Here is a 14,488-nt window from a genome sequence, read left to right on the forward strand (position 1 = left end):
ATGAGATTAGACTGAGACACATACTGGAAAATCTCTGGCACAAAGGAGAGATCATGAGGTGAGGGACACTTCTCCCAAGTGCCAAAATCATCAGAAACAAGCTCTGTGTTGATTTCCAGCCTGGACCAGTCCCATCCACTTCAATACTTGTTTGCTATTAGATAATTTGGATCTTTGATCCTTTCCTGAAGTTTTCTGCAGAAAAGAGAGTGCAATAGCACAACTACATTGGTTGGGACCAGAATCTGGTGCTGTGTTTGATTCAGTTTGTGTGAGCCACTGTGTGAAAATCAGCTCCTTGATGGACATCAGTGTCCAGTACCTGTCAACAGCTGTGTTCACTTCCCAGGCAACTTCATCTTCATGTGATTTGTTTCTTTGTTTTCAAATGATGCAGCTTTAGAAAATAATAGAAAATAACAGCACATTTGTCTCCAAGTGAGTATTGGAAGCTGCACAGCTTGTCCTGGACTATGCTCCCCCCCGCATTCTCACAGAACTCTCTTTGTAAGGAGAGGGAATCTTTGTGAGAGAGGGGATCCCATCAATGTATGAAGACATAGTGCCAAGCACCTGAAGTGTCTGAGGGAGGAGTGCCAAAGGGAAGGAGCCAGGTGCCAATTGGAGGTGCCCAGCAATGGGACAAGAGGCCCTGAGCAGAAACTGATGCCTAGGAAGTTCCAGCTGGACATGAAGAAGGACTTCTTCCTTGTGCAGCGGCTGAACACTGGAAGAGATTGTCCAGAGAGGATGTGGAGTCTCTATCACTGGGGACATTACAAAACTGCCTGGAGACAACTCTGCGCCTGGTGCTTGGGATGACCATGGCTGCATCCACCGCTGGATCCCATCCAGCCTGACCATCCTGTGCCCTATGCTTGGGATGACTGTGGTTGGACCAGCTGATCCACCGCGATCCCTTCCAGCCTGACCATCCTGTGCCCACCCCCAGCGGTCCGGCCCCCATTGTGCCCCGCTCCGCAGGTCCCCCGCTGTCTGCACATCCCCTCAGGTGCGCCCTGCCGTGCCGTGCCGTGCCGTGCGTGCTCCCGCTGCCGCGCGCTCGCTCTGCCGCCTGCCTCCCGCCCGCGTCCGCCGGCCCAGCCCCGCTCCGCCCCGCGGGTCCCGCCCGCCCCGCTCGCCCCCCGGGTGCGGCCGCTCCAGACGCGGCGCCGGAGGCAGCGCTGCCCCGCGGCGGCGGCGGCGGCGGCGGGGCTTAAAGCGCTCGGGCGGCCGGGGCCGCGCTCACCTGGGCGCCGCTCCCCGCGCTCCGCCGGCCGCCGCAGCGGCTGCGGGGCAGCGCCCAGGTGACCATGCGGGGCAGGCGGCCGCACGGCCCGGGCAGCAGGTAGCGCTCGCCAGGTGCGCGGCGGAACATGGACTGTCTCCTGCTGGCCGTCTGGACTTTACCTGCTGCGATCCTCGGCGGCAGCTCCATGCAATTCCAGACTCTCCCGTGGCTCGGAAGCGCTGTAAAGGCAGGTCGAGAGCGCTTTCTTTTGCAGTCGCCTAGTGTACTTTCATACCAGGTTACTGCGGTTTCTGGTGCCTTGTCTTTCTGCCTTGCCTTGTCAAGGAAACTTCACCCAATGCTCCTTTTCTCTCTCTCTCTTTTATTTTTTCTTTCTCTTGCAGACCCTTCAGCTGTGTTGCCTCTGTTGCATGTCTCATGCGGCAACTTTAACCAGTGACAGCATCAGTGAATTGACTCATGGTTTGTATAGCTCTTTCTGTGTCTGTATGTGAACATTTGCATGGATTTTTTTTCTTTTTTTTGGTGGAGTGAATATTTAGAGGGGAGAAGTCACAGTGTTTAGGGAGCATAAAGTGCAAGCAGGCTGGCTACTGCGGGATGGTGAACCATGGGCAGGGATTAACTTGTTAAGCCCTGTGTGCTAAAGCTGAAAGGAACAATATGTAGCAGCAAAGCAAATGAATGAGATGGTAAATACATCCATGTTTCCATGTGCGATTAGAAAGATGAATGTGTGTGTGTGTGTGTAGCCACAACAGCAAAACCTCATGTGTCTGTTGTGGAAGCAGTGAGACAAAAGTAATGAAAAGATTTGTGTGGGGGAGCAGGAGGAGCTGTGCAATGCAGGCTAAGGGGGGAAAAGCCTGGAGAGAAAGGGCTTGTGTGAGTGGGAGCTCAGGAGCCATTTGTTCCCAGGTTGGAGTCACTGGCACGTAGATGCTGATGGCTTTGGGACTTTTGAAGTGCAGTATATGCTTTGTGTTGTGTGTGAGCAGAAACAAAGTGCGACTGAGAGCCACACCAGGGTGCAGAAAGGAAATCCCTCCTGCACCCTGTGCTCTGCTCGCTGGGGGATTCCCTCTCTCCAGCAGCTGCTTGCATTTTTTGGCCACCAGCCTGCTTAGCGCCCTCAGCTTCTGCCGTTGATTAACACCACTCGAGGAAAGTGAAAGCTCTTGATGTATTGTTTCCACTGTCTAAGGAAAGGCAACCTGTCAGTGGTTACGTTTTCAGCCTAATGTGTGTCCAATAAAGTCTATTCAGGCAAAGAGATTGATTGAGAGATTTTGCAACATCTGTTACAACACAAAAAGGAGGGGGTTTTCTTCTTTTTTGATTGTGTTATTTCAATTTAGGAAGAGAAATTAATTGCTTGTCAAGTGCATGGACAGCTCTAAGTGTCCACAGAGAAACACAGCTCACAAATTAAATTAAATGGGGTTGGGAAGCAGTTTTTTCAACATAATTTCTTAGGCTACCAGGAATGGGTGCAAAGATCCTAGTTCAGGAAACAGCTGAAACTCAGACCCTGGTTCCAGGACATAGGTAATCCCTGCGTGGCTAGGTCAACACCAATGGTAATGTACTGCAAGTGAGGCACCTGCTTGTACAGCCAGCTGAATTATGGCCTCTTTCACCCTCCTTTTTTTGGGTGGTTCTGAGTAGATCAGAGTGTTCTCCTCGAAAACAGTTTTATATTTTTTTTGCACATTTTATCTAAAACAATAAACTTCTTTGACGTGCAATTAGCAATGGCTGACGAAAGGTTATTAGGTAGGATGTAATCTCTTTCTGCTGGGGGTCAGTTACAATTTGAAACCCAGTCTAATCAAGTCACTACAAAGAGATGAGGTCTCACTCAGTTAAGGCATTAATAAATTAATCCTTTAATCCATTTGAACAAGTGGTACAGTTCTGCAAGGTCTCAGTCATGGCTACCCCTACAGTGATACAACATTTGCTGCATTCTTAGGGAAGGGAAAAGCCTCCCAAACCAGAGTGGCCTTCACATTTGACAACAATTAATACAGGGGGAGGGGAAAGCCTACAGATCTGCTGGTGATGACAAATGTCTTCAGAAGAGCAGTTGTGGGAATGTTCACAGCTATGCTAGTTAGTCTGTGCCTCTCAGTGGGGCACAAAGGAAACAAACACAGGCTGAGAGCCTTTGTGACTTACGGGGGTGAATTTATGCAGGCGAGACAGCGCACACAGAGCCTGCAGGCCAGCCCCAAAGTGAGGGAATGCTCCATGCCATAGGAAATGCCTGATACTGTGTCAGAGTGCCTTGTTTGTGGGATGCAGAGCTGATGGCCAACTCTTTATCGTTACAGATTATGTGTTTGTGACACCTGTCAGAGTGGATGCCAGCGGATCGTACATTTCACATGATGTTTTGCACAGTACTAGGAGAAAGAGATCAACTCAGAGTTCAAAGAGTTCCTTGCACTACAAATTTTCAGCATTTGGACAGGAACTTCACTTAGAGCTTAAACCTTCGACCATTTTAAGCAACAGTTTTATTGTCCAGGTACTCGGGAAAGATGGAGTGTCAAATTCTCAGGACCATGAAATTGAGCAGTGTTTCTACCAGGGATTTATAAGGAATGATAGCACCTCTTCAGTAGCAATATCTACGTGTGTAGGCTTGGTAAGTGTCTATTTCAAACAAATTAGCATTAAAAGTATTTTTGTATGTGCAATAGTAGCTGAAGGTATGTAGTTCATATAATAGTCAAGACACCATAAACCCTTTTGCGATTTTTCTAGTTCAATTGTTGCTATTGTATTTAACAGAAGAGACCTCGTTATAGCCAATGAACAGCATCAAACCTTTGTAATTTTTGATGACAGTCTTTCAGGAAAAAAAAACAAGACTAGCTGGTAGTCCTAGTAATTATCCCATAGCAATTTGTTACAGTTTGTGATAGTTTATACATTTCTGCTCACTCTTAAGTAAAAGTTCTTCTTGCCTTTGTGAGCTGGGGTGAATAAAGGAAAAACCCAGTCCAGAAGCTTGTGTAAAAACAATATTATATCTAGGTTTGTCAACTAATTTAAGGAAGGGTGAGTTTCCTAGTTTGGCAGGACTTATGAACAAATTTCCCTTTGTTTCCTTTGATAATTCAAACATTATTTGGGTTTACAGGTCTTCATGAGTTGATCTCTTATGAATGTGTTAAATGTTATCATTGTGTATTTTCCATTTATGGCTGTCAGCCAAGTCCATGAAAAATCATTATTCACAGGTGATTTTTTCAAAATACATTTGACAGTGCTCATTGCCCGCAGAGAAGGCTTTACTGATGTAATTTAGGAGAATTGTCTACAGAATTAATAGCTAAGGATGTTTTTTAAGGCTTAATCGCTTGCACTTGCAAAGCAGTCTGCTGTGGCTGCAGAGGAAGGCAGTGACATTGAGTGGGAAGTCTATGAAGTCATCTGTGTGCTTTGTGGTTGACTAAAGGTCCAGAGGATATGTTGGGTCACCCTCTAGAAATCTGTTTTGCAAAGGTACTTGTCCCTGAGGGCCATTAAACTGTGTGACGGGACCAAAGAAGGAGCACTTGAGACAGCCAGTGTTTCCTTTGAAACTGGAATCAGTGACTTGAGAAGCCTGTTCATTAGGAAGGGATGTTGATAACTGGTTGAAGTGGTCTGGGTTATATTTTGAATGCTGTGCTCTTTTTTTTTTTTTTTCTTTTTTTTTTTTTCCTCCCATCAAGTTAGAGGAATCTTAACAGTTCATTTGAACAGTTGCAAATGTGAGTTTGGAGCAGGTGGCAGGAACTGGGCTGAGGCTTTCTTTTGCTTTTAAAGCTGTGTTTGTGATGCTGAACTGTTAATACCAAATGTGTTCATTTGTTTTAATGGAAGCTTCATGTTCACAACTGCCACCTTTTATCAGATTTACTCAGAAAAATACCTTGTTTTCACTCATTGCAGTATTTTGTCTTTTTGCTACGGGAAGTGCTCTACCTACACACAGCAGGTACAGTTTGGGAGATATCCCCCATTTGCCCACGTTTTGATTTTTAACATGCTTTCTGAGCTAAATGAAGTTGGGCTTGTCAAGTCTTGCCTGGAGAAGGAAGATTCAAGCCTGCCTCAGGTCACAGAGGAACAGAATGTGGTGATCTTAACTGAGAATGAAATGGATCTTTTACCACTGTCTCGACACAGAGGTTGTTATGACTGGTAAGCTTCACTTAGAAAAGATCCAAAAACTGATCAAAAGAGAATAAATGTTGTGGTATGAAGAAACTTATTATGGAAGTACCTAAATTATCAACAAATAGAATCTCTGTTTAAAATTAATTTCAAGGTTCAGTAGATTTTGCCTTCAATTGTTGTTTTAAACTGGTAAATGAAGTAAACCTTTACTTACAATAATCTCCTGTAGGGTAGGTATCCCAAAGTATAATTGTTCCTTTCTCTCCCTATCCATCTGTTAATTTCAGTGCACCTAATGAATCCCAGGCAAATTACCAACAGGACTCTGAGTCTTTCATTTTACAAGGCTGTCCTCCTAAAGATGTCGTCAGCTGTCTGTAATGACACCCACGTCACTTTTCCCTGGGATCCAAATTCAGTAATCATATGTTAAGTCTGGACGCTGTGCTCTGATCAAGAGAACCTTGTGAATAGCTTCTATATCCTTTTGCCCCAACTACTTTTGTCACTTGGTTGCCCTTCTTTCCTATTTGCTTTGTTCACTGCAATTAAACCGAAAGTGGTGTTTCTTCTATATGGTTGGTAGCACTAATCTTTCCATTGTTCCTTTCATTAGCAATAGCTTCTCTACAATAAAGCTGCAGTGACCCATTCTTTCAAGCCTGGAACACCACAATGTGATTTGGAAGCAATTGCATTTCAATAGACTACGGGGACTCTTTGATCTAATTTTTTGGATGACCTAGAGTATTCAGTCATTCAGCTGTCTGTTATCTGCCAGTGCCTGCAGAGGAGACTTTGGGGAGAGGCTGTATGAAATGGCTTGTTAGGCAGGATGACCTTAACTTAACACTGGAAAGGAGCAAGAATTTGTTGCTTTGGTCTAGATCTGTTAAGAGATGTGTGTATATTACATTTTAATGGCTTAGTTGACAGAAAGGCCCCACGTTTTTATGCTGATTTGTTGATTTGAGACCAAATGTTTCCATCAGTCAACACAATTTTCTTGGTGTGTCAGAAGGCAGAACCGGATCTTTATCTGAACAAGTCTCTAATAGAGTAAGTGAGCATTTCAGGAGAACGTGCATAAGTTTACTGTGAGTGCTGCCTCTTTTCATCATCAAAGTGCTTCAACTTTCAAATAGAAACTTGCTTTTTTCTGTCTCCTGCCCTTTTTCTGCTTCAGTCAGCATCCTTTGCTTGCTGGAGCATTGTTATACTGCAAAAACCCAGCGATTTTACTTGCTTTGTAAATGAAAACTCTGTTCTGAACCTTCTCTGGAGAACATGATATATTCCTTCCACAGAAGTTATAATTTTTTTTCACATATTTTTTAATGCATTATCACTCCCTGGGATAATTTTATCATTCTTGCAACTTTGGGACAATGAGTTTGTTTATGTTAGTAAATGCAAAGCTAGTTTCTCTCTTTAGCATTGTCTTAATGTGTCCCAAATAAAAAGTAATTCAAATTTTTTACTTTTCTTTACTGATTTTCATGATTCAGTTAATAAACCTCTTGTTTTATTCCTGCATGACTTTTTGGAGTTTCCTTCAGTGCCTTGTGCTCTTCCAATTGGTATATCCAGGCTACTGGTTTGTCTTGCTGTTTCATCCCATTCGCATTCTCCAATTCAAACTGTTTGTTCTTTCCACATCCAACCTTTTTTCCCTAAATCCTGATTTGAGCTAATTCTTACTTACTATAATTGTATTTTTATTGCTGCTATTATTATTTAGCAATTTATTATTACTTATAATTGCCTGTAGGTGGCTCATGGAGAGGCAGGCTATACCAAATCCACAGAAGGCTGTGGTTTTTCAGGTTTTTCTGAAAGAGATTATGCTGGCCACTCTTTGAATAAGAAATTGGTTTTTCAGTACCTACTCAGTATGGTTGAGTATATTCCAACCTCTTTCCCCCTTTCCCATTCTCATCCACTTTGTGCTATTTAATCTGCATTAAAAAGGAGATCTGTTCACCATCTTTAACTCCACTTTCATGATGGCATCTAAAAGATTTACTGCTGCCTTCCTAGCCTGTATCACAGTGTGTTGTTTGCCTCTCTTTATAGGCCAGTTTTTGTCTCCTTACCTTAGGTTTATGTGGACAGAATCTCCTGTATAAAGTGAGTTGTTTGCAGTCACACAGTAAATCAGGGCAGAACACAAGAGAACCTCAGAGGTCTCCAGTTGTATTGTGGAGACATTCTCAAAAGTAATTTATAACTGCTTTTGGGAGTAGAAGTCGCATTCCCCTTGTGAACATGAACTCTGGCAAAGTCAAACAAGTTTATAACCCAGTACACAACCTAGGAATTGGTGGCCCTATGAATGAGGGGTTTGTTATGCAGCATTTGTGGGCTGCAAGACACAGGGGAAGGGTCTAGAGCAAGTACAAAATGCGTGCCCAGAGGAAAGACCTGTTTGTCCAACGTAAGGAACTCTCCTGCCATTCCATCACAGGGAAGATGTGTGTGTATTTTGGGTCAGAGAAAGGAAGTTCAGTTCCTTTAAAACTGTATGACACACAGTGTTATCTTCCAGGACAAATTTATCAGTGGCATAAAGAGGGTGAGAGGCTGCACCTGCTCACACCAGAGGTGGCTTTGGGCTGTTCTCTCCCTCTGGTACCTCAGTCAGGAGTAGTTGGTGCCCTCCTCTGGTTTTGGCAAGATGTGTTGGAATCTGTCATTATAAAAAGCCTCTTGTCTCAAGCTGTGTTATGTTTATTAGTGTCTAGTCAAAGGAGGAGTATGAGTGCAACATGATTCATCCCTCCCTCCTCTTTGAGCTGTCAGAGGATTCTAGACAAGGGTTATAGACTGAGAGATAAACAGGAGATGTATTAATTCAATGGAGGGAGGTGTGTGTGTGTCTGAGGGCCGGGCTTTGCTCAAAGTATCAAAGAAGCCACAAAAATAAAGCTTCTTGATGCAGTCTGACCACCTAAGAGGCAAGCAGGCCAGGCAGCTCATGTACCCACTCTTTGTAGTCATTTAATTGCACCTGGTATTAGCATTATTTAAGTTGATGCTAACAGCAGCCTCCTATTCCTAGAGCTCACACTTTAAGTCCAAATAAATATGTTGAGACAAATCCCAAGGCTCTTATGCAGACAAGCTGCCATTAAACTCGTTGGACCAGACTGCTGGTGAAAGTACAGAATAATTGCTGCTTGCAATGAGGATCCTTTAGAAATTGACAGCTGTAAAAATACAGCAAAATTTGGTCCAGTGGGACCTTGAGAAGAAGATAAGTACAGAGCTGCTAGTTTTTCTCATTTTTAAAGGTGGTTTTAGTCCACCCAGGAGCCAATACACAAATCCTATATTTTCTGCCATTGTACCAGCACAGCAAGAACAGCTTCTTTCATGGGAGTTCCATGATTTTGTTTGTATTCACACACTATTACATCTCCATCCTTTATAAAGCACAAACTGTGTTTTACAGGATCCTAATTTTGTCCACTATTTTGGTGAAGGTTTTTCCACTATTATTCCAGTACTCCATATTACGGTAAATATGAAAATAAGAAAAATCTCTACAGGAAAATGAGATGACAATGGGAAAAAAATTATATTCTTGAGGATATTTTAGGTTATGCTAGAAAAATACAAGGCAGTGTTTCTGGTCTCAGCATTGACCTGACTGGTGATGAATTGTGTGATTAAGTTATTGATCAACCTTCTCCATATCTGTATGATAAGCTTTCTGTTTAACCCTGCCTTTAGCTCTGCAAGACAAAGGCTGTGTTATCCCAGGTGCTTTGGCACTACTGATTCCTGATAGGTAAGAAGTGGAATTAAACAGGATTAATGATGAGAAAGAATCTGCTTCTGCTTGGCAGAAAAAGCAATAGAAGTTATATTTCTTCCTGTTTTATGTTAAAAAACCTAGAATGTAGATAAAGGAAACTGAGCACAGTAGGCTGTGGTTGCCCAACTGCTCCACTGTCCACAGGAGCTGGTCCTCTGTCACTTGTGCCTGCTCTGTCATTGCTCAGCTGGCAACAGAGTGTGAAAATAAATGGTTCATTGGTGTATTTCCAACCAAACTTCAGGTTTCTGTGGGCACCATTGCTTGAACTCTTTGAGTGGTTTTCCAGAAACAGAGAGCATCCATTTGTGCAGAGATAGGGCCAGGATGAACTTCTTGTTAAGCAGCAGTCTTATCATCACTTACAAAGGAATCAGTGGTTGCTATCTATGCTTGAAACATCAGTGTTTTTCTTGCTGTAGCAAAGCCTTTCCACTAAACCCAGTTCCCACACTTTGCCTAGCCCATTACAGACAAATGTCCTTGTGAGGGTCAGGAGTGGATGACCTGCCTGCACAGACGTGACCCCTTCATAACAGGATGTCTTTGATGTCGTGAGGATTTTTATTTTCAGCGCCACTGTTTTCATGTGGGCCAAACCATCTCTGCTGCTGAGGGGCAGCGTATTCTCTTCTGCACAGCTGTGAACTTCTGGACATCACAAATAGTTCTCTTTTTGGAGGCAGATTTTAATAACTAATAGAAGCTTCTAGTCACTAATTAACCTAAACAGAGGTTTATTTCTCTCTTTCCCCTTTTCTTCCTCTGCTTTGAAAGTGTTTGAGGAGGATACCAGGTTGGCAGATGTGGTGTATAAAGGCTTTGGTTTACCCAAAACACAATGACAATCTGTGAAACTGCAGCTCAAGTCCAGCTCAAGCAGCTCACTCCTGGAGATCTGTACCTGCCACAGGGCACAGGAGTGGGAAGCACAGAGGTGTCTTGCTTGTGCCCTGATGCGACACAATTCACTTAATTTGAACAAATGCTGCCATCAAAGCTCTTCTTAAAAGAGTGCTGTTTTCCCAGGCTTATTTTCTGCTCACCCCTTGCAGAAGCATGGCCCTGATCATGGTGACAGCTCTGTGACACACTGGCACTCTCTTGGGAGTTGACTTCAAGTCACTGCAGGCTGCTCAGCTGTAACTGCTCTGGATGCTCACTGGGAGTTCTGTCAGCAGCTCCAGAAGCCCCTCCTGTGTTTTGGCTCCTCAAATTTTTGTTTGTCACGGTGTTGTGCTTAAGTCCACAAGATATTTATGATAATGTTTTCTAATTTGCAGCTTCTTAGGGAGGGGTTTGTCTTCCTAATGTACAGCAGGTTCTTTACTCTTTGAAGGAGAGGATCACTGGGACTGCTGTCCAGTACTGCAACAGGAGGGAAGACTGGAGGTCTAAGACCTATGCTTTGGAAATCTGCAGCACATGGGTCAAAATAAAAGCTGGAACTATGCTAAATAAAGGCATCCATGGTGGTGATGCCCATGATGTATCAGTCAGTTCCTCAAGGTCATTTTAGAGCTCTTTGCATATGATTTGATTCTCTCCTGAGCATTAGCACTGTTGTTGACTTACAGAGATAGAGCCTGCTTGGGATTTTCTAGAAAATATCTGCTTTCCAGGATCTCTGTGTGCCTCACTTTGTCATGGTCTTCTCCCAGTGAGCTGGCAGGGGAGGGGTTAAACTTAATTATCTCTGCAATGAGAGCTGGCAGTGGACCTACAGTGAGTTTTAGCAGCTGAAACCCAGACTTGAATTTTTTTTTCCCAAAAAACACTTATTTTGTCTTTGAAAGGCTTGACTAGCCCTTAAGTGGTATCTGAATTGAATTTTAACAGATAATTCCATTGCAAACAAGTTTTTCTTCTGTCTTTTTGATCATGTCACTAGGAGCAGAAATGTTGGTTCTTTCTTGCCTTTTCTTATCCCATTTTAATCCCAATTCTGTTGCTGCAGGTCTACCATAAATTACTGTATGCTAAAGGAATTTCCTATTGATTTGCTCTGACAGTGATTTGACCAGCTATGTGAATAGCTGATGGAAGCAGAACTTATCTTGGGTTCAGACAGTGGAGCACTGACTAAAGCTCTGAGGTAAACATTTACAGAAGAAACCTGAAATTATAAAGCCTTGCAGCTCAGCACAATTTACAAACATGTATTAATTAAGCTTCAGTGCTGGCTCTGCTCTGTGTTTGATGAGAACAACATCCTGGCACACAATGGGTTGACATCAGTAACCTTTTATTGTTTATCGTGCTCGGAAGTCACCAAGAATGTGGGTGAAGAAATGTCAAATAATCAGGGCAGATGGGAGGGAATGAGTCTTGATGGTTGAAGCTTGGTACCGTGGGAACCATTATTGTCCAGAGTGATTTCTGGAACATGCAAGTTAATTTCTTTTTTTTACAATGTTAGTTAATAAGCTGGGGAAATCTGCAAACAACTTCTACAGTCAGATGAAAACCCTTTTCCTGAATCTCATATGTGGCTGCCCAGCTAGTGACTGCCAAAAAATGGTAAAAGACAAAAGTTGGATGACAAAGATAATAGGTCCTGAAGTTATTCCTACTGCAATAACAAGGCCCAGAACAAACCTGCTTAAGAGAAGAGGAAGCTGAGGCAATAAAGTGATATTTGCTTGCAGACACAATGGGGTGTTGCCTTTTCACTCCCCTGGGCATTTGCATTTCAGGCTGCCCCACTCTGTACACAGCACACTTGGGGCTTTATTCTTTGAGGGCTGGATTCTTGCTGTTCACAGTGGGATCACTTGAATGCTTGTGCCTGCCTGCCTAATATATGTTAATTGAAGGACTTTTGTGTCTCAACATCTTTATTAATATTAATGGATGAGATTTTTAATGGACTTATACAAAATATGCTTGACCTAGCTTGAGCCCTCACTTTTGTTTTTATACTCTACAGCACAGTGTGCCTTCTGACTAATTTCAGAACGTAATATTATATTCTGTGGCAGAGTACACAAACTAATGAAACATGGGTTACTCTTCAGACCTACATTTTCCTTGCCATGAGATATAGGATTTATAACACCAGATTGTAATCAGTTCTAAGTCATGAATTTAAAAAGAGGTTTTCTTTTTCTTTGTGTGATTTTAAAAAGATTTTTAAAACAATTCTTTCTTGACCAGACCTGTCATATGCTATGCACTATTTTTTTTTTTTTTGAGGAAGAAGTTATCAAACTAGTAGGCCTTAAAATTAGGCTAGAATAAACCTCAAGAAATATTTCAAATTAATATTGTTGTTACAGTACAAGTTGGTCATGGTGAGGGATAGCTATAAATGCTGTAATGCAGCATCAGACAGGAAAGTTTCTCTATTAAAGTAACTACTCAGTGCCATTTCTTGTTAGCACTTGACAGAAACCTATGTTACTTGTTTTGTTAGATGCAAATATAAATTAAATGTTAAAATAACACTCTTGGACTAGGGCAGAGATTGTTTTTGTTTTGTAGTCTGCTGTGGATGATTATGGCATATACAAGAAAAATGCTTCTGTCACGTTTTCCCTTTTTTGTTACATTTTTTGATAAAGAATAATTCCTTTTAGGCTGCTCTACATTTCATTGTTTGTAATAAACCTCTTTGCAACCATTGTGGAGACCAGTCTGCCACAACAGGAGCTCTGGGCTCACTCTGTCAGCTGGTTCTCTCCATGCTGGAGGCCATATGAATATTTTTTCACACGACATCACGTACTGGTGGTGGGATTGTTATCCTACCCCAAGCAGCAAAAGCTTGAGCAAAGGGGCAGGAAAAAGAAGTTTCCAAGCTGAGACAGCAGTGAGCTGCTGATGTCTGCTGATTCCTGCAGCCCTGTCCCCTCATTGACACGTGCTTGCTGGTTGATGGGCTTCATCTAAAACTTCTTGTGGTGAGCAAAAACTTTTCTGCTGACTGCTTTGGATCTGAACCTGGCCTTGGGAAGGGTCTTTTATTCCTTCCTACATCATCTTGGCCCTTGAGTCAGTAGGCACACCAATTTTTTGGGATGCACTTCTGCAGTTGCTGTTTGGTTTAGCAAGATATTTTGGAAAGGGGAGGCACCACTGGCTCATCAGGAAAGTGAAATATGTCTGTTGCTCCTGGTGGACCCCGAAATGCTTGTTGGACATAGTGCAGGGTGGTGCTGTATAATCAGATTTCACTGAATCAGAAGTTAGATGGAAGCAAACAGCGTGCTGGAGGGCAAACCCCGTCTGCAGGCTGAGCCCTGCTGCTCTCATGGGCTGCTCACACCAGAGCAGCCAGCAGTGAGATGTGGCAGGAGCTCAGGCACTTTCCAGAGGGTCAGCTGCTGCTACTGCTGCTAGAAGGAGCACCCAAGTGCTGGGCATTCAGTGCCCTGGTGCCAAGTGCTGCCATTCCACTCTGCTGCCAGAGCATTCCCACCAAGAGGAGCAAAGGAAATGCAATGGGCACCAGAAAATGCCGCAAGAAAATGTAAAGAGGTTATTTGGCCTAACCCAAATCCTGACCTGATAAAGTCAAGTCTGGTGATGGGAATAAAAGAGGATGGTGCCTTTTGAGGCCTGTTGTCCTTGTTAGGCAGGAGATGGACCTGGCAGGTTTTGAGCTGTGAAATTGTGAGGGAATATTATCAGATGTCATCACAGAACACCTGTAGGGGACAACACCTCATTCACCTCCTGCTCATGGTAGGCAAGCTGAGTAATTGCAGAGAGGGAAGCATGTTACTGGAATGGTTAATTGATTCCTGTGTTTACCAGAGAGGGCTGGGTGGTCATTTGAGCTGCCTGAGGCACCGAGCCCTGCAGGTCTGGGTAATGGAGACCATGCCTGATGCCAGGGACAGAACAGGGTGCAGGTGGTCCCTGGCTGTGAGCATCAGAATAATGCTGTGGTGACAAAGCTTTGTGTTTTCCATCAGTGGGATAGATTAAATCCCAAGGAAAGGACAATTTGGGCCAGCAGCTGAATCAGAGAGGGCTGATATATCACCATATATTACCAGTTAAAGCTGTGAACAAAAATGTGCCAGACTGTGCTCATGGCCTCTGGGTACTGCACTGATTCTGTTTACAGGTTCCCAGCTTTTGGGTTATAGTGCCATCAAGAAGTTTATTTTTGTTTTAATTTTCCAAGCATTTCTTGAAAATTAGCTTTCTGGTGCTCAGAACAGCACCACAACACTAAATTACTTGCAAATAGCTTGAGGGCTGAGGGAATAGTATATTTTTTGTTGTGGCTG

The 14,488-nt window shown here is 43.3% G+C and overlaps 1 protein-coding gene across 5 annotated transcripts in view; it reads left to right on the forward strand.

The window, feature by feature from the left end:
- The first annotated feature begins 1,189 nt into the window (after positions 1 to 1,189).
- Positions 1,190 to 14,488, forward strand: part of ADAMTS18 (ADAM metallopeptidase with thrombospondin type 1 motif 18) — a 77,010-nt gene continuing 63,711 nt past the window's right edge. For 3 of the 5 annotated variants that reach the window (XM_064723383.1, XM_064723382.1, XM_064723384.1), the window contains exons 1-3: positions 1,190 to 1,529; positions 1,636 to 1,714; positions 3,589 to 3,905. In XM_064723383.1, coding sequence (XP_064579453.1) covers positions 1,377 to 1,529; positions 1,636 to 1,714; positions 3,589 to 3,905 — 549 coding nt within the window. In that variant the 5' untranslated portion in view covers positions 1,190 to 1,376. The remainder of the gene's footprint in view (positions 1,530 to 1,635; positions 1,715 to 3,588; positions 3,906 to 14,488) is intronic. The other 2 variants (XM_064723385.1, XM_064723386.1) reach the window with 2 other exon arrangements.

The sequence above is a fragment of the Zonotrichia leucophrys genome, chromosome 11 (genome assembly GCF_028769735.1).
Source record: "Zonotrichia leucophrys gambelii isolate GWCS_2022_RI chromosome 11, RI_Zleu_2.0, whole genome shotgun sequence".
NCBI lineage: Eukaryota > Metazoa > Chordata > Aves > Passeriformes > Passerellidae > Zonotrichia > Zonotrichia leucophrys.